We start from the raw sequence: 19,369 nt of genomic DNA, 5'->3' as shown, positions 1-19,369 counted from the left end.
GATAAATGTGAAACACCATTTTCATTTTGAAAGTTTAGTATTAGATTTTAAGTGGAGGAAAAATGCATGTATAAAGTTTTAACAATTGCCAAATTAACCTAAACTTGAATGTCCTTTTTAGGGTGTGAAGTGACCCCAGATGTGAATATCTCTGGTCAAAAATTCAACATCAAATTGCTGATTCCAGTGGCAGATGGTATGAATGAGATATGGCTGCGTTGTGATACGGTAGGTTAATTTGCTGCATTTTTCTACCATTTTTCACTCAAAATTGTTTCTTGAACATAGCCATCCAGTTTTTGTAAGCATCTTTTAAAAGGGCCTGATGTTTTCTAAGGTGGTAATGCAGGTGGAATTTATAAGTAGCCCAAAATAAAATGATAGGCATGCTAAGGAGAGTGTTTCCCAGCTTTCATAATATTGTACTGTTCGATAATGTTAAATAATCCCTGTTTATGTTGTGATCCTAATAAAGGAGCATGTGGATCAACCCATTAAATCACCTCTGCTGATTCCTAATGTTTACCTGTTATGTCCAGTTGTCACTCTTGAAGCAATTCTGTTTTGAGTGTAGGAACCCTTTAACTGTGTTTTGTCAGTCTTAACAAGTAACAATAGAAGTTGTTGCTTTCCATTTTTTCCCTTTTGTTCAATTTCTCAAAACCTACTCCACCCATGTTCTCCTTGGCTTCAGGAGAAGCAATATGCCAGCTGGATGGCAGCCTGTAGGCTTGCCTCCAAAGGGAAGACCATGGCAGATAGCTCCTACAACCTGGAGGTCCAGAATATACTTTCATTTCTGAAGATGCAGCACCTGAACCCTGATCCTCAGATCATAGCCGAGCCAATCAACACAGATGTCAACCCTGAATGTCTGGTCTCGCCTCGCTACCTGAAGAAATATAAAAATAAACAGGTACTTCTATTGGGTGGCAGTGTCAAAAATGTGCGTCTATGACAATGTGTTTTATAAATTAATGAAGGCATGGGGTGCAAAATATATAGATTGCTTGTTTTACTCTTTCTGAACATTTTGCTGTACTAATTGCCTCCTCAAATCTCCTTTCTAGAGACAGTATAGAATTATAGTAGAAAACCTTTTACTTCTGACTGACAGTCTATCCAAGAATACAAAGAGGGATGTCTAATATAGGTGCCTGTGGTTCTTGAGGGAAGAGTGTTTATTTAAAAACTGCCAATTTTTCTGTTCACTTCTAATATAATCTCCATACTCGTGGCTTAGTGGGTGTGGTTACCAGGTGCGATGTGGGCGTGGGCATTTCCGCACTGTAGTGCACAGGTGTGGGGTCACCCGTGTCTGTAATTAATGCTGGGAGCTACTAATTGCCACACCTGTGCCATGTCCCCATTATAAAAAGGAGAAGCGAGCGTGTGGATGGGAGAAACAGAAGGATGGAGGTTAAGGGAGAAGAGGAAGGCGAGAGGAGAAAAGAGCCGGTGTGGGTGTGAGCAAGCAGGAAGAGCAGGCTCTCGAGTGTGGAGGCAGGCAGCTGGGAGGACAGCCCTGGAAGAGTATTTGGCTGACACTCAGGATGGATGGATTGGGTCGTTCCTGCTGAGCGTTTCAGAGGATCAGGAGTCAGCGGGAGGCTTGGGAAGCTGAGCCCCAGCATGAGCGCCCTGGCTGTTGGGGGAACCAGAGTCTCGGTCCAGCAAGTGGGCTGTGTGTAGCTAGGGGACGGAAGGCAACCGGACTAGGAGAAGGTCAGCTGCAGTTAGGGCAACTCCCCTGTTGCAAATCCCGTTGAGATAAGTAGGGGAGCTGCCATTTAGAAGGAAGAAGGCACCGAATATTTAAAAAGGGGCCGCTTCCAGCCTGTTTATTTTAACCTTGTTTTAAAGGCTTTGTTTTTTTGGATTTTAACCTCCACTTTTATCACGTCATTTTATGAATTGTTTATTTATTAACTTTGAGCACTGCACTGTGGACACTGTTTTTAGTTTTGTTTTTAATAAAAGCACTTGCACACTTTACACCTTCCCCTTGCTCCAAGTGTGAATTGTCCTCATCTGCCAGCTCATCTAGTTACAAGAGGCTCCCAAAACAAGAAGAGGGAACATGGAGCTGAACCCACACTGTCACAGAGAGAGGCTATTTTAATAGGTTTTTCACAGCTGTTCAAAACTTATGTTGATTAAGTTATCCCCTACATGCAATATAGGATACTATAATAATAGTAACGTCTGTCTGTATGTATGTCTGTCCGCTTTTCACGAGAGCACTACTTAGTTGATTTAGATTTTTTTCTATAATTAGCTTGAACATTCCGGTTGATTTTGCAGCTTCTCTCATTACGCTAAATATCATACTTCACTTGTAAGAGCGATTTATTCTCATTAATCCAAGACATGGGCTGAGGGGAGGGGAAAGTGTGATATCAGGAGTTGGGAGCCGGGCGAGGCCCTCCTTAGTCAGACACAAGTATCTGTACAAGTTGGTCTACCCAGCGACTCCGGTTTGTTGATTTTCAAAGTTTGTCCTGTTTCACTACTACTCGGGTGGAGCCGCAGGAGACCGCTTGTGTGTGTGTGTGTGTGTGTATATACACTGCCTAGTTAGTAAAATGAGACCTCAGCTGTGTTTGGTTGAACAAGTAGTGCCTGCATGACTTCATCAGTGTAGTGTAATTTGCCTCTTTGTAGGTTTAGCCATAACGCCACATTCCATGAATTCCTCCTTCTCCTCCTCCTCCGCTGCTTCTTCTCCTCCTTCACCCAGTGTCTGTGCAGAACTGATGATTTTGGACAGACCTGGAGTTGTTCCAGGCTCTGAAATGTCAATGAGCACATTCCCACTGTGGCTTATCAACAGAGAATTAACCCTTTTTGCTTGACGTTTTACAACTATTACCCCTTGCCAGTACTTGACAGCATCCAAGCCAAACCTACCCTAATTAGGGCTCAAGATGATTGAATAATTCTTTGTGAAAGGAAGTGGGTCTTTGTTTGTAGGCCAGTATAAATATAGTGACCTCCTTCTTGCACCAGACAGTAGTGTCCAATTTCTGTTGGCAGTCTAATCCGTACCACATTTTCTTTGTCATTTGATTTTCATGTTGCAGGCATTTGTTTTTTTTTTTTTTTTGCATTCCTCCAGCGTTAGTACCACAAGTCAGGCTTCATGGGATGGTTTTATCATCTTTTGATTGCTAAATCCAGATGTTGTCATCTCTCCTTTACTGAATTCCTGAAAATGGGTCCAGGAAAGGGACACAATAATTTTGTCACTTTACATTTAAAACAATAATTTTCCATTAAGAATTGGTCTTTGTTAAAAGCTGTGCAGTTTTATTTTTACAGCAAATGACCCACACCCCATCTCTGGCCCCCTTTCCCCCATACGTCAGCTGTGCTCATCTTATCCTGCTGTGTCATAAACAAGTGCAGCATTACTCTTTTTTTTTTTTTTTTATGTGCCAGTGTTGGTGCTCTCTTGGGTCTTTCTGTATTCATGTTTTAGTTTGTGTCGCCCTCTGGTGAAGTTCCCATGTTCAGTCCTGGAGGACAGCAGTAGCTGCAGGTTTTTGTTAAAACCCACTTGATTATTAAAAGCCTGTTCTTGGTGAAAATGAAACCTAATGAAATGAAAACTTTTTTTTCATTTTCCTATGCCCTTTCATTTATTTTAGATTTTTCCTTTCTGGAGATTTAATTTAAATAATGGATGGTCCCAGAGCATATTCATAATTCTCAGTCCTTTACTTATTCCCTTCCATTTTTCTTCAAATATTTTATTAAAATGGGAGCTTCATTAGTAACGCACCCAGATGTAAATGGGACCCCCCCGAGGGTTGGTGGTGAGCTGCAGGTTCATTTACCATTTGCATCTAGTTGTTAATTGGCAGCTGGTTAAGAAAACAAAAACATTAAAAACTGTGAATAAAACAGTTTAAGATGTGAACAATCAAAAAGAATGGTGGGAACCATAACAAGCAATTTAAGTTAAATAAAGCACAAGAGTGATTCTTAAGCTTTAACTACTTCAGCAGCAATAATTAGATTGTAACTTAAAAAATGAGCTGAAACAAAAACCTTCAAGCACTGCGGCCCCCCAGGACTTACCTTGGGAACCCTTGCTGAAGCAGTTGTCAGTTCTTTGAAGAAAGGAGACAGCAGAGCTGAGTAATCTGCACATCCAGGCGAATTCAAAAAAGTTTTGTAACCTTGAATTAAAAAAAAAAATGAATGTAGAATTTTACAGTTGTAATTAGAAATCAAGCAAAATGACAACACCTTTTATTGGCTAACTAAAAAGATTATAATATGCAAGCTTTTGAGGCAACTCAGGCCACTTCAGGCAAGATGCCAGATTCTACAGTTGAAATCCTGGCTCTTTTGTAACACCCTTTAAATAAATTTCAGAGACCCAAAATAATTCTGCTAATTTATGTTCGTTAGTGTTTTTGACAGCTCAGTTCTCAATGCCTGACATTGTTTGATATTAGTAATTAAGGAGCCAGCGAGGGGACGTGTTCTTCGTGTAGTTTTGCTCATGTGATGAGAACTGCCTTAAGGAGCTTGATTCTGATTTTATTCTAATTTGCCACAAGCCAAGGCTGCAGGCCACATTGTTTATAGAATGGTGATTGAGAGAACAGGTGTGACACTTAAAAAGAGCAGTGCATACGTTCATGGTGTGTGTTTTGGTCATCCTTCACATTTTTAATAACTATTCTGATTTACTATTGTAATTTTAATTCTGCTCTACTGTAAGCCTTTGGGCCAGCATGCATGCATTTTGGGATTACCATAATGGATAAGGAGTTAACCTTTTAGAGAACACTAATGATTCTGTGACTCAGAGCGCAGACACTCGGTCAGTTAGGGCTGTAAAGCACAGGAGTACATTCAGCACATTGATTCGTTGGTCATTGTAGGTAACGAGAGTGCAGTTGGGAGGATGTGCTGATAGTAAAAGCATCCAGTAATTTTAAAGTCTTTTTTTTTCCTGACAGCAAACCAGTAGTTGTTAAAAGAATCCTACTGACAGTGTTTGGAAGGGTTTCTTTTTAAAGTAAAATGTCACGTATTCTCCATATAGAATTTTATTTTATTCTGGTTTAATTTTGCTGCTTTTTTCTTTCTTTTAATTTTTTTCTTGCTTGATTTCTACTTCTGCTCATATTTGTTTGCTTGGTTGCCTTGTTCTCACTGCTTTTTTTCTTTTTCTGCTTCCCTCCTCCTATTTTCTGCTCATCCTGCCAACTTCAGCCGAGTTATATAAGGGACTTGGTAAGTGCAACTGTCTGTCTAAGTGTGGTTCATTGAGGAAATAAAGCTGGCACGTGGTGCATGGGTGGGGCTTCAGGGTTGGTGGGCAGAGTAGTATATGTTATGTCAGCTACTCCAGGAACATTCTGATATCTAGAAGGCAGTTAAAACCATTCCTCTTCAACTGGGATTGCAGCCATCTCTCCCATTTAGAAATTTCAAAATATATATTTCACATCATACAGTATGTGCTAAAGGCACTTTATAAAATAAAGAATGCATGTTCTGCAAATCAGTTTTTCACGTCCCAAAAGTGTGCAGAGCCACAGGTTTACTGCCAACATCTCAGAGAATGGGGACAGCTTTGCCCTTGCTGCTGCCAGTCCAGTGCCCTCCCTCATTAACGTATTAATTATTAAAAAAATTAAATTAAAAAAGAAAGAAAGAAAAAAGTGAGACAACTTAGTGGTGGTGCTGGTAGCAAAGACGGTGAGAAGCTAGGAATCTGCAGATGTGTACTAAGCAGTGATTGTTGTCACCTTGCAAATGATGTTGCATGCTTTGACTGCTCCCTTTTGAATGCACATACAGCACAACATATCATTCTGTAAATGTAACTGTAGTCTTTGAAGGATGGAAAAGCTGATTAGAACACACAGGTGGGTGTCCTTTCATGCATTAGAACATCCTGCTTCATTTTAGCTTATTAAAGGCTCTGCACAATGAAGAGTTATAGGCACTGCCGTCACTTCACATGCATATCACTGGTTGCTAAGGTAAAGGCAAAAACTTGTCATTCATACCAGCACTTATATTCACAATCCTTCCATAAGTATCTTTCTATGGGGTTTAAAAGAAAAAAAAAAAAAACCTTCCTCCTTCACACATTTTTCTTTGCCTCAGATAACCGCTCGCATCCTGGAAGCACACCAGAATGTTGCCCAAATGAGCCTTATTGAAGCGAAGATGAGATTCATCCAAGCCTGGCAGTCATTGCCAGAATTTGGCATTACACATTTCCTTGCCAGGTAAGTACATGACTCTGGTGATTGTGACAGCTTTTACTAACCTGGGGCCCTCGTTGTTTCAGTAATGATATACCTATAGGTGGAGCCTTGCTGTACCATGCAAATAAAAAAATCCAGATTTATTTAACAGTGAATTGTTGTACTACCACTTAATTGTTAAGTCCAGATCATGGAAGTCCATCCATCCATTATCCAACCTGCTATATCTGAACTACAGGGTCACGGGGGTCTGCTGGAGCCAATCCCAGCCAACACAGGGCACAAGGCAGGAAACAAACCCCAGGCAGGGCGCCAGCCCACCGCAGGGCAGAACATGGAAGTACATTAGTTATTTTTGTATTTGTTTATAGGGAAAGTACAAGTAATGGGCAAAAAAGATGTCAACTCATCTTGGTCAGACATAAAGTTGGTCTTAAGAATAGAGAAGATGGACAAGTTTCCCAAAATAAGACAAATTCTACATTTCCAGACATAAAATGTGTACTTTATTCTCCTTAGCACATCACTAATTGCACTTGGCACATGCTTGTCATGAGCATTGATGGCTGTGTATTGCACACCTCTGCCATATGCAAGATCCTTGCAATCAACAAATTTAAATCAATTCCACAACATGGCTCTAACACTCACAGTGCCTCAAAGGTCTGTGCTTGTCTTGTACCCCTGACACAGTATACAAATGATTTGTCACTCAGACTTAATACTCACACATTGTAACTCGGTCACTATTATTTCCTTACAATTTTAGTCTGCAGTATTGGCACAGTTCCATCAGATGTGTCAGTAAATAACACTTAAGTATTGAAAAAGAGCCACAGGCAGGTAACTGAATAGGACATGAATTGCTCAGGCTCACAAAAGGACATTGGAGACGCTGCCTATGATTTGGACAGTGGCTCTGCATTTTGCCCTTACTGATGTTTTGTTCACCCTGTCAAGGCGATTATACCTTGTCATGCTAAAAATATACTTATTTTTTATGGAGACTTTTGGAAATAAGTGGTAGAAAGAACAGATACATAGATGTATAAATAGAAATTATATATATATATATATTAGTGTGTGTGCGTTTAGTTTTTATTAATTGGTTATGGCTTGCAGTGCATCTGTAAAGTGCTTATGACTTGTACATTACATACTTTTTCTGTCTACCTGTAATACACATAAATAGCCCAGAGAAAATTGTGCGATTACTCCAACAAGTCAGATATATTAGTCTTTAATACGTTTTTCTTTTTCCTAGCTATGCTATTTTTTTCTGCTAGATCCTATAATTTCCCATCCTCATCTCAGTTTTACATAAATACAGGCACTTGAGATCTTTACATGTTGTTTTTACAGGTAAACTAGCCACATGAACTAAATGTTAAATTATAATTGTAAAGGTATTTACTGTTAATTATAATTATTTAGAAGATTAGTTTATTCAAAGCAACTTATACAAATCTGTAAAATGACCTTGAGTATTCTGAGTATGGAGCAAAATGTTTAACTGCAGCCAATGGGTTTTTTTTGTGCTTTAATTCTATGCCTAGAGGAAAACTAGTAACTAAGAAAAAAAATGCAGCTGGTGGGTAATAAAGGGTGTGGGACCTCACTTGATACTCGTAATGTGAGATGTGCCATCGGTGGGAGCAGGTGGTCAAGAAGTAACATAGGTGTGGACTGCATTTCAAACTGCAAGTATGCTAAGGTTGCTAAAATGAGAATCTCTTTACATTAAAAAGGCTCTTTAAGATGTTGATTTTTAAAGCCGTTACAATGAGAAGAGAATTCAGAGTTATAGCAGTTACTTTATCTGTAATGAGAAAGGATGGTCTCTTTGATTGCTCTCATTTTTTGCTTAAACAGTTCTAGAATAAAATAGTAAGGGAAGAATGTCAAGTTCAAAATGGGACCAGGAAGAAAAGAGTAGTTTAGGGTACTAGAAAAATTATTTAAAAAATTTTTTTAAATCTGTTCTTAGTAGAACTGTTGGTCCAATATAAGAGCAGTAGGGTAGAAAAATCTATCCTAAAATTTGTTGTGAAGAGTATATTTAATAAGCAAAACGGTTCTGATGATGATCATCAAGAAACCTGTAGCATACCTCCTAGCATGTCTGGAGTAACACTGTGCAGAAATTAGTGCAAAGTTAAACAAACTATTGTTCGTTTTAAATGCATTAAAAATTGTAAAATTCAACCTAACATCCCTTATGTACAGTGTTTTTTTTTTTTTTTTTTTTTAAACTATCTTTGTATTAATTCCCTTCTCTAATTCTCACTTTCTTCTTCCACCATACTTGGTTTGTTGCCATCATCATTGGATATTTTATACTCTATTCGTTATATTAGTGGTTCCCAAACTCAGTCCTGGGACCCCCAGTGGCTGCAGATTTCTGTTCCAACAAAATTCACAAGAAGTGATAATTGGGCTCGTTTGATTAGCTGGTCTTTTTTTCTCTTCTCTTATTATGCCTCCAGAAAAGCATGGCAGTACAGTGGAACCTCGGTTTGCGAGTAACTTGGTTTACAAGTGTTTTGCAAGACGAGCACAAATTTTGAATAAATATTCACTTGATAAACAAACGAGGTCTTGCAGTATGAGTAGTTTGTCTGCTGAGCGTCATGTGATCACAACTGAGCTGATGGTTGTTCTCTCTCTCTCTCACTATGGGATTGTGGGCAATCGTCTCCTATTCTCCGTCTGAGTCGGCGTGCCTCACTCATATAGTCAACATCCGTACGAGCGTATAGTGTTTACTACAGCATTAGCATTGTGACTGTGTGTGCGCTCGTGTGTGTGTGTGTGTGTGTGTTCGCGCACACGTCTGTGCTGTGACGTGCGAGTCCCCGTCTTGCACCCTAAAACACGAAGCTGAGTCTCAGTACTTGAGCAACACAAGCTTTATTCAGCTTGAAACAGCAACAGCTCGGTTATTTATACACAGACACAGCAGTCAGGCAGGGCCCTGCGCATTTATAATGTTCCTTGTATCACCCATCGACGGCAGGCGCTTATAGCATGTCCGTGATCTTTTCGGATTCGCTTTTTCAGAGAACTGCTTCAGCGCTGGGAGACTGCGATTGCTTTGGGACGCTCTTCCACGTGTCGTCCCGTTGGGTGCAATCCCACAAGAGTTTAGAAACTCACTCACACCAGCCATGATTCTTTTCAAAGGTAAAGTGCAAGTTAATTTGTTTTATGTATTTTTACTTTATATTTTGTATTAATCATTTTTATATGAATAGTTTTGGGTTGTGGAACAAATCTGAGTTTCCATTATTTCTTATGGGGAAATGCACTTTGATATATGAGTGCTTTGGACTACGAGCACGCTTCCGGAACGAATTATGCTCGCAAACCGAGGTTCCACTGTATCTTCTTCTTTCAGCTGCTACTGTTAGGGGTTGCCACAGTGGATCATCTTTCTCCATATCTTCTTGTCCTCTACATCTTGCTCTGTCACGCCCATCACCTGCATATCCTCTCTCACCACATCCATAAATTTTCTCTTTGGCCTTCCTCTTCATTTAAAAAAAAAAGTGATAACACTTCCAATTAAAAACAGAAGTTGGTTGGAACAAAAACCTGCAGCCCTCAAAAAAGGGTCCACAGGACCAAGTTTAGGAAGCACTGGTCTGTATTTTAGTAACTGTTCAGTTTGTCAAGTGTGGTTTAGTGCATGTGTTTCTGGTTTGCTTTGCTCAGTGGTATGTCAGAAGACAAGAAGTTTGAAGTGTTTGCTGTTGGCTTAGATTCGGGAGACAAGTTGGGGTTTGTGGAAGGGGTGTTGGAGAGAGCAGATCTCCATATTTTATTTAACATGTATTTTGAGGTATCAGTGGTCTCTGGGTTTACCATTTGGCATGGTTTAATATCTGAAATCCAAGCAGTCTAAAAGGCAACAATTTCCTCTTTTATCAAGGAAAATGAATGCTTAAATACAAAAACTCAGTAACTCCTCTTGATAACTGAACAAGTCATTAGGTTTTGTAAGTTGTAACATTAAAAGCCTTAAGCATGAATTAAAATGCAAAAAGTGGTATTGCATGTTAGTACAGTACATCACAAATAGCCTACTTGCAGGGGGGTCAATTTAAACACTAAGAATCAGTCTAAGCTGCAAAGAGATTGCATTAGCCAAGTGACTTCACTCCAGTAATAACAAGATGAACAGAAGAGCTAGAATTGATTTATAAACCAACCCCATCTGTAGCTACTAAGATCATCTCTGAATCTGGAGGCAACTGTATTGAAGTGGCTAAGAGAATGAATATAGTATTTCTGAAAATAAAAATGCACATGTATAGATCAGTTTCATTACTGAATAGTAGTTTTCAGGATTTTAACAAAGTTACCAGCAAAAGGACTGGAATATGTCCTTCCATCAATAATTTAGTAAGATCAGATGGATTTGTTGAAGGCAGGCAAATACTATGAAATGTTTGATGACAGGTCAATGTAAATCTAGTCTTCTGTAGCCACTCACCTGCTGTGTAATATAGAAGAAGCTTTTGCTTGACTAGAATAGGGAGATCAGGTTACTGTATTATGTACTGTAAATCTGACATCCTGTCAGCAAGAATTCAAATTCTGTGCTGTACACCAGAAGCATCAGTTTGCGTGAATGAAACCAGACAGGGTGCCCACTGTCACTCTGTTCATAGGAAATCAGATTGTAATCTTTCATCAGGTCTTCTACTATCTCTCAATAATTCAGCTATTTTGAAATCACAATTCTAAAACACATGAATGTCCTGACTGTTAGAAAAAATCATGATAAGAACAGGCCATTCAGCCCAACAAGCTTGTCCATCCAGTTCACCTGGATTGTCCAAAATAACATCAAATTGAGATTTGAAGGTCCCTAAAGTCCTACTCTCTGCCACATTGCTAAGTAATTTATTTCATTTGTCTGTAAAAAATCTGCCTTTAACATCTTTGTGACAATGGCCCTATGTTTTATTGTTTTGGTTTTTTTTAAACTAACAACTGAGATGCACTGTACCAATTCTTTTCATAATTTTAAACACTTCAATCACCCTTCTTAATCTGTTTGTTTAAACTGAAAAGGTTTATCTACTTCAATCTCTCATCATAGCTCATACCTCTTTAGTCCTAGAATCCACCACATCTCTGTTCTCTGGATTTTTTTTTTGTAGACTTGCTTTCTTTTTTGTAACATGGAGACCAAAGTGGCCTACCTAGCGCTTTATATAATTTAACTGTAATCTCCCTTGATTTATACTCTGAACATTTTGATTATATACAGTAGCCTAAAATCCTAGTAGCCTTTTTGATCTTTTCTGTACACTGTCTGGATGTAGACAGTGATGAGTCTTCTATGACTTCAGGTTTCAGACCTCCCTATGTATATTCAAATCTAACATTTTTACTTGTGTAATTTACTTGCATTAAATTTAATCTGCCAAAGCCTGTATTTTGTCCAAGTTGCAATTTAGCTGATTCTACATGATTAGATTAAACTTTCTTGTCCTTTTACAGTTACAACGAAATGCAGTTTAGCATCTAACTAGAAAGTGCAAGTAGTAGACTACGGCAACATGCAAACGAGAACATATATCTGTTTGATTATTTGAATTTACAGGTAGTAGAATATAAAAGGAACAAGTATATAGATGTGAATACTGATCAGTAGTACAGATACATGGTATGAATAAATATAAATATATGAAATGTTTTGAGATACAGAATAGATACATGTAAACAGGTGGAAATATTCAAAGAGTACAGTCAGCAGTTATTGATATTTCAAAAGTTTAGCTATTGAGTGGTAAGGATTGAGAGTTTAGAATGGTGATCTTACGAAAGAAACTGTTCCTGAGCCTGCTACAGTGGGATGGATGGCTCCTGTTGTGCCTCCCTGATGGGAGGAGGGTAGACAGCCCCTGGTTGGGGTGTGAGGCATCCTTGATGATGGTGTGAGCCTGGCGCAGACACCGTGTATGCTGCAGATCAGCAACAGTCCGCATCTGGATGCCAGTGATGTGCTGGGCAGTTTTCACCACCCGTTTCAGGGCCTTCCTGTCAGCTAGAGAGCAGTTGCCATACCACACCATAATGCATTTTGTCAAGATGCTCTCAACAGTGCCGCGGTAACAGAGAATCTGAGGAGACCGGCAGGCTTTCTTTAGCCCCCTCACAAAGTAAAGTCGTCGTTGCGCTTTTTTTTTAACTCTAAATGTGTGTGTAATTTGCTAGTCTCTGTTCTATAGGAATTTCCCCAGTGTGCAAAGATATGTGCCAAGGGTTTATATTTGTACTCCCTAACTTCTTTAAGCTCCAAGGATAAATGTTATCTGGTCCTTGTGACTTGTTAGCTTTCTCCGTGTATAATTTCCAAGTCACTAAGTACCTCTATAGCAGTCCCTGTTACTTTTGGGAGGTTATTGACTTCACACATATAAACTTTAATAAAATGCAAGTCCAAAGCATTTTCATTGTTTATATATTCTAGCTTACATTTACTATTGACTTTCCTTTTACTGCTAAAATTGTGAATGAATCTCTTTGGATCATGTTTTGCTTTTCTGCAGTATTTCTCTCATTCTGTCGTTAGGCTTCCTCATGTCCTTTTTAGCCATTGCTTTCATAAGCTCTACAGTTAGCACTGGGATTACTAGTCTTGTATGCCTTATACAGCTCTTTTTCCTTTTGTAACTTTATTTTTCCTCCTTATTGCTCCTTAAAACCTCAGAGTTTTCTTAAATTTCTTACTCTTTCTAAATTTTGGATGACCATGCCCTTTATTACATGTAAAACACATTAAATCCTGCCCCACATCTCCTCAGCTGGCCCAACACTTAGAGCTCATTCTGATTTATCTTTCTTAGGCTTTGGCACATCTGCTCCAAACTTGCCCTACTAAAGTGTTTGTTTTTGTTTGTTTTTTTGTTTTTTTTTCCTTTTTTTTTAATATGCACTCTGCCAAAACACACAGAAATCTTCTCTGTCCACTGGATCATAATGCTCCAATCACCTTTACCCCTGTAATGCTTTCCTGATTATTACAAAATGCTAAAGCCCACTCCTGATCCATTCCCCCAACTACCCCCCCCAAACACCACCCCCCTGCTTATTTCACTTGAGATCTGCTGTTTGTAAAGCCAGCCTTATTAATATTTGGTTAAAGTTTCCATGACTAGAGTATTCCTCACTGTACTTGTCTTTTTAATGTCATTATAAAGATGTACTACTACTACTACTTGCTAAAATATAAAGTGCAATATAAATAAAATTTATTATTATTATTATTATTACTATTGTCTGCATTAGGGGGTCTGTAGCTCATTCCTGATATGAGGTCTTGACCCCCTAATGCTGTCTACTTGAATCCAAACAGGAAGTCTCCCACGTTTTTGATTTTGTCTGACATTTGTAAGTAGTGTGTACCCATCAGTGATACCACTGCTCATCTCTATTGTTTTGCCAGGTTTCAGTTATTCCTAATATTTCAAAGTTATGTGCAGCTACATATAATTTCAACTCACTGATTCTATTGTTAACACTCCTAACATTAAGCCAAACAATATTTAACGTATTGCTTATTCTTCTTATGGCATTTTAACCTTGGGCTTGAAATTAAGTTTCCATTTGTTTTTGGTTGCCCCTTCATGTGATGTCCTAAACTCCTTGCCCCTTCAGTCCTCAGCTAACCTTATCATAGGCCACCCCAGTACATTGGTACCCTTCTGTTCAGATGTTCTCTGTCACAGCAAAAACAAATCCCATCTGTTGCAGAAAGAGTCCCAATTCCCCATAAACAATATCTACCCTAAACATTGGTGTAAGACAGCGGAGCAAAGTTACTGTAACCTGTATGAAACTATTACTTATGTGTATTTTATTCATCTTTTCCCTTTACAATAACAGGGACTGTTTTTATGGATACAATTAAACATTCTGCCCAAAATGATGTTCCTGATCGGAGTATTTCTATATGTAATAAATCTTTAGACACAAATATACCAATGTTTGTTTGGAGTGCAAAAAGGCTGCAATTTGGAAAAATCCATTTTACAAAGATATAAATAACAGTGAGGTACAGCAGCACCTAAATGCTTTTTGTACTACTATGTTGGAAATGGACATTTTTGTAGACTTGGCAGGAAGCTGAAAGAACTGAAATTGTAGTGGCTTGGTTGGATTTAGAAAGACGGTCCTGTTCAGCTCCTCTTTACGTGCACCTTCTACTTGTAACAACTTTAGTTCGTTTGGTAGGAATCTGGTGGTTCAAGACGTACAGGAGACACTTTATAACCTAAATGTTTCTTTCAATTCCATCTGTGCATAATAAGCAACTTTTCCAGCCGTTCTTAACTTAGAAATTCATGACAGATTCTTGGCATTGGGACCCTTATGGATTATTATATTGGTGATAAGCTTGTATCCATATTAAAAAACAAATGTACTGAAGCACAAAAATCTCTTGAAATCTTATGATGTAATAATGCTCATGCTTTAACTTCAGTTAAACCAGGAATTAGCCTAAGAGAATGTTGCTGTCCTGGTAGCTCTTCAGAAGTGACTACTCTTGCCAGTTACACACAATAAGAAACTGGAGCATTTATTGTGTCTAAACAATCTGAATTGATGTGTTGCAGAATAGGATTGGTACAATAAGGTGTCCAGTTTGAAAAAAGATGTAAAAAATAGGCATGTGTCCAGTCGCTCAGATACTGCGGATCTGAGATACACGTTTGTGCATCTTGTCGGCGTGTCATTGCAGTGCACATTACAGCACCTCTTACACTTAATTGTGAGTGTGTCCCTTTAATCAACTGGCGTCTGCAACCTGCTTTTACATACTAATTGCATTTTCCAGGTTCCAGGGTGGAAAGCGAGAGGAGCTCATTGGCATAACATACAACAGACTTATTCGCATGGATGCCAGCACTGGAGATGCTATTAAGACCTGGAGATTCAGCAACATGAAGCAGTGGAATGTCAACTGGGAGATTAAAATGGTATGCTGCTTTTTTATTTGCCCAGAGAAGCTTTTAATAGTAACTTGTGTACAAATTCCATTAGCATCATTTTCTAGACCCAATTTCCTAGGGACTGTCCTAAAACAGCTGATTCGTCTGACACCCCATACTGTACAGAGCAGGAGTCGCATAACTGGTTAAATGTAAGAGTGATGGCTTTGAGTTTTACCTTAGATTGTTAGAAGAAGTAATGGCCAGCTGCACTTCCTGAAGAGACTGACTGTTGTGAATTTTTTGTATTTTTGCTTCTCAAAATAAGAGAATGTAGATCTATAATTTAAAAGAAGAAGAAAAAGTCTGTTTGGCCTGCAAAATTTCCAAAAATCATAAAATAATTTCACTTAAGTAATGCTTTCTGCCTTAAAATCCTATTTATGTCCGCATTAGTTATATGTGCCACCACATACCTTCCTATATATACATGCATACGTATCCGGACGTCCCTAACAATCATCCAGCCTTTAAGTCCTACAGTTAGAGGTTTCTGACCTTAATGACAAAAATGAGTCACCATAAACAAGCAATATCAAAATGTAAATGGATTCCACACTACAGTAGCTTGTAGGACCACCTTACTAACAACAGTTTGAGGTAATCCTGTCCTTAGTGAGTTAATCGTATACCTGCTTAAATATATAAGACATGCAAAGTTACACCCACTGTACCTGTCTGGGGATTTTCTGCCATTCTCCTCTGTAGATCCTCTTACGCTCGGTCAGGTTGAATGGAGACACTTTTTCAGGTCTCTCCAGAGATGTCCAACTGGGTTCAGGTCCAGGCTCAGGTTGGACCACACCGGGACATTCACGGAGTTGTTTTTGCTTTGTGCTTAGGGTCACCCTCCTGTTGGAAGGTTGAAGGTTTTGCCCAGTCTGAGGTCCAGAGTGCTCCAGAGCAGGCTTTCATTAAGGATCTCTCTGTACTTTACTCACTTTAGCTTGCACACTTCACAGTTGGAGTGTTGTACAGGTGATGAGCCATGCATGGTTTCATCAGCCCAGAGAACTTTATTTCTCACAGTCTGAAAGTCCTTTAGGTGCCTTTTTGAAAGTTTATCCCACGTCAACACCGGTCTTCTGGAGATCTGTCAGTGATATTTGGGGTCTCGGTCACCTTTTACCAAGGCCTCAGCATTTGATTACAAGCACATCGCTGATGAATTTAATTGCAAGGGTAACTTTTTCTTATTTTTTTTCCTTCTTCCCCTGCCTAGGTGACTGTGGAGTTTGCTGATGAGCCCAGCCTTTCGTTTATCTGCACTGAAGTGGACTGCAAGGTGGTCCATGAATTCATTGGAGGCTACATCTTTCTTTCAACTCGGGCCAAGGACCAGAATGAGAGTCTAGATGAGGAGATGTTCTATAAGCTTACCAGTGGCTGGATCTGATTCTGGTGGGGGCTGAGAGGCTATGGCAAGAGTTCTTGTATGGTCACACATATGTACGTATACACACACACAAACACACACACACTCTCTCTCACTCTCTTGCACTCAAATGCCAAGCCTGCTTTCTTTTTCCTCAACTTACCTGAATCCTGAGACCATGGTGTGGAGTAGTACTATGTAAAGAAGCTCCTTTCCCACCCCATTTACAAAAAAAAAGGAAGAAAAAAAAAAAAACTCTTAACAGGTGAAATGACCCCCGTCACCATCGTGGTCACCTGCAGTGGACAACTTTACAAATCCCTGGACTTGTCTATGCTCTGGTAGCACTGAAGCAGAAAGATCTCACTCAGGCACAAATAGTGGCTTTCTTGCTTTGAACCATGTTACAGACGTTGTTACTGAAGTGTGGGGTGATGCTCAGCTGGACAGATCAATTCAGGAGAGCGTCTCTCTTTAAAGAGATGCACATGCATAGACATTTGGACTTTTAAATCTGTTTATCATTAGAAAGTGAGACACATCGTGCATTTGATACGATATATTGACTGATCCGATGCCTTTGGCCACACCATTGGTGGCATGTGAGGTGCCTGTTCGCTTGAAGAGCTGTGAGGGAAGATGCTCCTTCCTTCCTGGACTGCAATTCTGAAACATTATGGGGTGTATTCTTACTGGGCTGGATTAAAATCGTGACGTTTTCTGCAAGCTAATGTTACTCAAATGAAGGAATTCAGCATATGTCATTTTTTATTTTCTTTTTTTGCGTGTGCACGAACACAAGCACTTCACAGTAGTGGTATTGTTGCCAGAAAGTCTGCATGTATGCTTTGGAACACATGCCCACGGGATACCCTCGTAGGGTTATCAAGTTCCTCACCTCTGGAGTTTGTTGGTTTATTGAGACCCTTGTTGTTTGCTTCATTTATAGAACGTCAATATGTGCAAGGCAGTCGGTTCTGTTTTGCAGCTGGAAGTGTGTTAACTTCGTGACCGTTTAAGTCTTCACAGCCCTGCTAGACTCGTGTCTCACTCCATGGAGAGTAACCACCGCCATGTGATTCCCATGCAGCAGAACTGAGGGCCAAGGGGAGTCACGAGTAGCACGTTTTGGGGATTGATGTCTTGATTTATAACTGCTAATTATTTGTGAAGCCCCTTAATTTTGGCAGAGTGAGGACACTGCGTATTGTGATTTTACCTCTTGATAATCTAATCTCACTGCTCAGCATCCAAAGCTTTGCAAGGCAACAGCTACATTTGATTGGCTACAGCCTTAGAAATGCGGCATTTGATTGGCTAACCTTTCAGTTCAATCTTCCAACGTGCCATTTTGCCTGCTTTTCAACTTGCAGATTCAAGCATTGAAATAAATAAGTGAGTTCAACTTTTGTTGCCAAGCAGTAGAGGCACTGGCATACCAATTGGTGGCACCCAGTCCCAAACTGAATTACGTTGGTCAGATTGTGGAATTGTGTTGAGAACAGTCCAGCCCACGTGAAGACACCTTGTCGGTTTTTCCCATCTTGTAAAGTACCTGACCACAACTTTAGTGAATCCATCATCCACTGTGTCTGTGAAGGATTAGTGGTAGTCCTGTACTCAAACCTCTCGTCACTCCCGTCTGCCGCGCTAAAGAATAGATTTTGTCATTTAAATGTATCTCGAGTGAGTTTTCGATTTCTTTTGCTAAATTTTACACTAAAACCGTGACATTTTCCTTTGGCCTGGGCCCACCAATTTAAAAACACGACAGAACGTGTAGGATTTTTCCTTGTGGTTTTTTAGCAGACATCTCTATGCCTCCCTGCCTTCCTTAACCCCTCGTTTTTGGGTGTCGATTGGCACAAGTTGCCAGGGCAGCGTGTCCCACTGGCCAGCATTTGTTGTGCGCCACATAGTATTACTTAGTGCTGCTCTTATTACACACCAGCGTTAGACAGTTGTGAACACGCATACGCAATCAGGTTTTTATTTTCTCTATTATTTTTGATATTGTATGAAGGAACACTACATGAAGCAAGTTTTTATGTATCTAATGTAAAAAGTACATGTTTTATATAATTGTACAGTTTTTGAAATATATATAGAATAATGGCTGAAGTTATCTGCACCTCTACAAGAATACGGTATGTGAAGTTTTTAGTATTCAATAGTTTGGTTTCTGCCCGCAGTTAGGTGGCTTATTTTGAACAAAAGTATTAGGGAGAATGAAAGCATTAGAGGCTGTTTAACCTGGAGAGGCGACGGGCCGCCAACTTGACGAAAACCAACTAGCTTAGCAGCTCATTTATAGCCCCATAGTTTTAGGCCATGAGTACTGACTCTTTATAGACTGTAAAAAAAAAATGCATTTATTTTAAAATAAATAAAGATTTCTTTATTTAAAGGAAGTGTGTGTGTAGGATTTGTGAAACTGTTTTGTTTAACCGATGAGGCAGTGGGAGTTTCTTGTCGAGGGGGGTGCATTGGCACTGCTGACTTGGCACAGGAGCCAGCTTGCACTTTTGGCCTGGTCACTGTCTCTTGAGTTTGTTTGTTCTGTGTGAGTGTGTGACATGTGAAGGAACACTGGGGACTTGTAAATGACTTGACAGTGTGTGTGTGTAGAACAGTAGTTTGGTGCCCTATTCACAGCTAGTCCTGCCATGTTTCAGGTGCTGCACAGGTAGGCTTCATCTCCTTGAAGTTCTTTATTGGAAATAGCTGTTACAAGTTGGCCACCCATTAAA

At 39.5% G+C, this 19,369-nt stretch overlaps 1 protein-coding gene across 4 annotated transcripts in view; it reads left to right on the top strand.

Annotated features, from left to right (window-relative positions):
- The window catches only part of fermt2 (FERM domain containing kindlin 2), a 106,261-nt gene extending 87,434 nt beyond the window's left edge, over positions 1 to 18,827 (top strand). For 2 of the 4 annotated variants that reach the window (XM_051919885.1, XM_028822279.2), the window contains 6 exons: positions 122 to 228; positions 695 to 916; positions 5,233 to 5,253; positions 6,136 to 6,260; positions 15,091 to 15,232; positions 16,467 to 18,827. In XM_051919885.1, coding sequence (XP_051775845.1) covers positions 122 to 228; positions 695 to 916; positions 5,233 to 5,253; positions 6,136 to 6,260; positions 15,091 to 15,232; positions 16,467 to 16,640 — 791 coding nt within the window. In that variant the 3' untranslated portion in view covers positions 16,641 to 18,827. The remainder of the gene's footprint in view (positions 1 to 121; positions 229 to 694; positions 917 to 5,232; positions 5,254 to 6,135; positions 6,261 to 15,090; positions 15,233 to 16,466) is intronic. The other 2 variants (XM_051919886.1, XM_028822281.2) reach the window with 1 other exon arrangement.
- The last annotated feature ends 542 nt before the right edge of the window (positions 18,828 to 19,369 follow it).

Source organism: Erpetoichthys calabaricus, chromosome 16 (assembly GCF_900747795.2).
Source record: "Erpetoichthys calabaricus chromosome 16, fErpCal1.3, whole genome shotgun sequence".
Classification (NCBI taxonomy): domain Eukaryota; kingdom Metazoa; phylum Chordata; class Cladistia; order Polypteriformes; family Polypteridae; genus Erpetoichthys; species Erpetoichthys calabaricus.
Note: the sequence above shows the minus strand (reverse complement) of the source record. Positions and strands in the feature narration are given on the sequence as shown.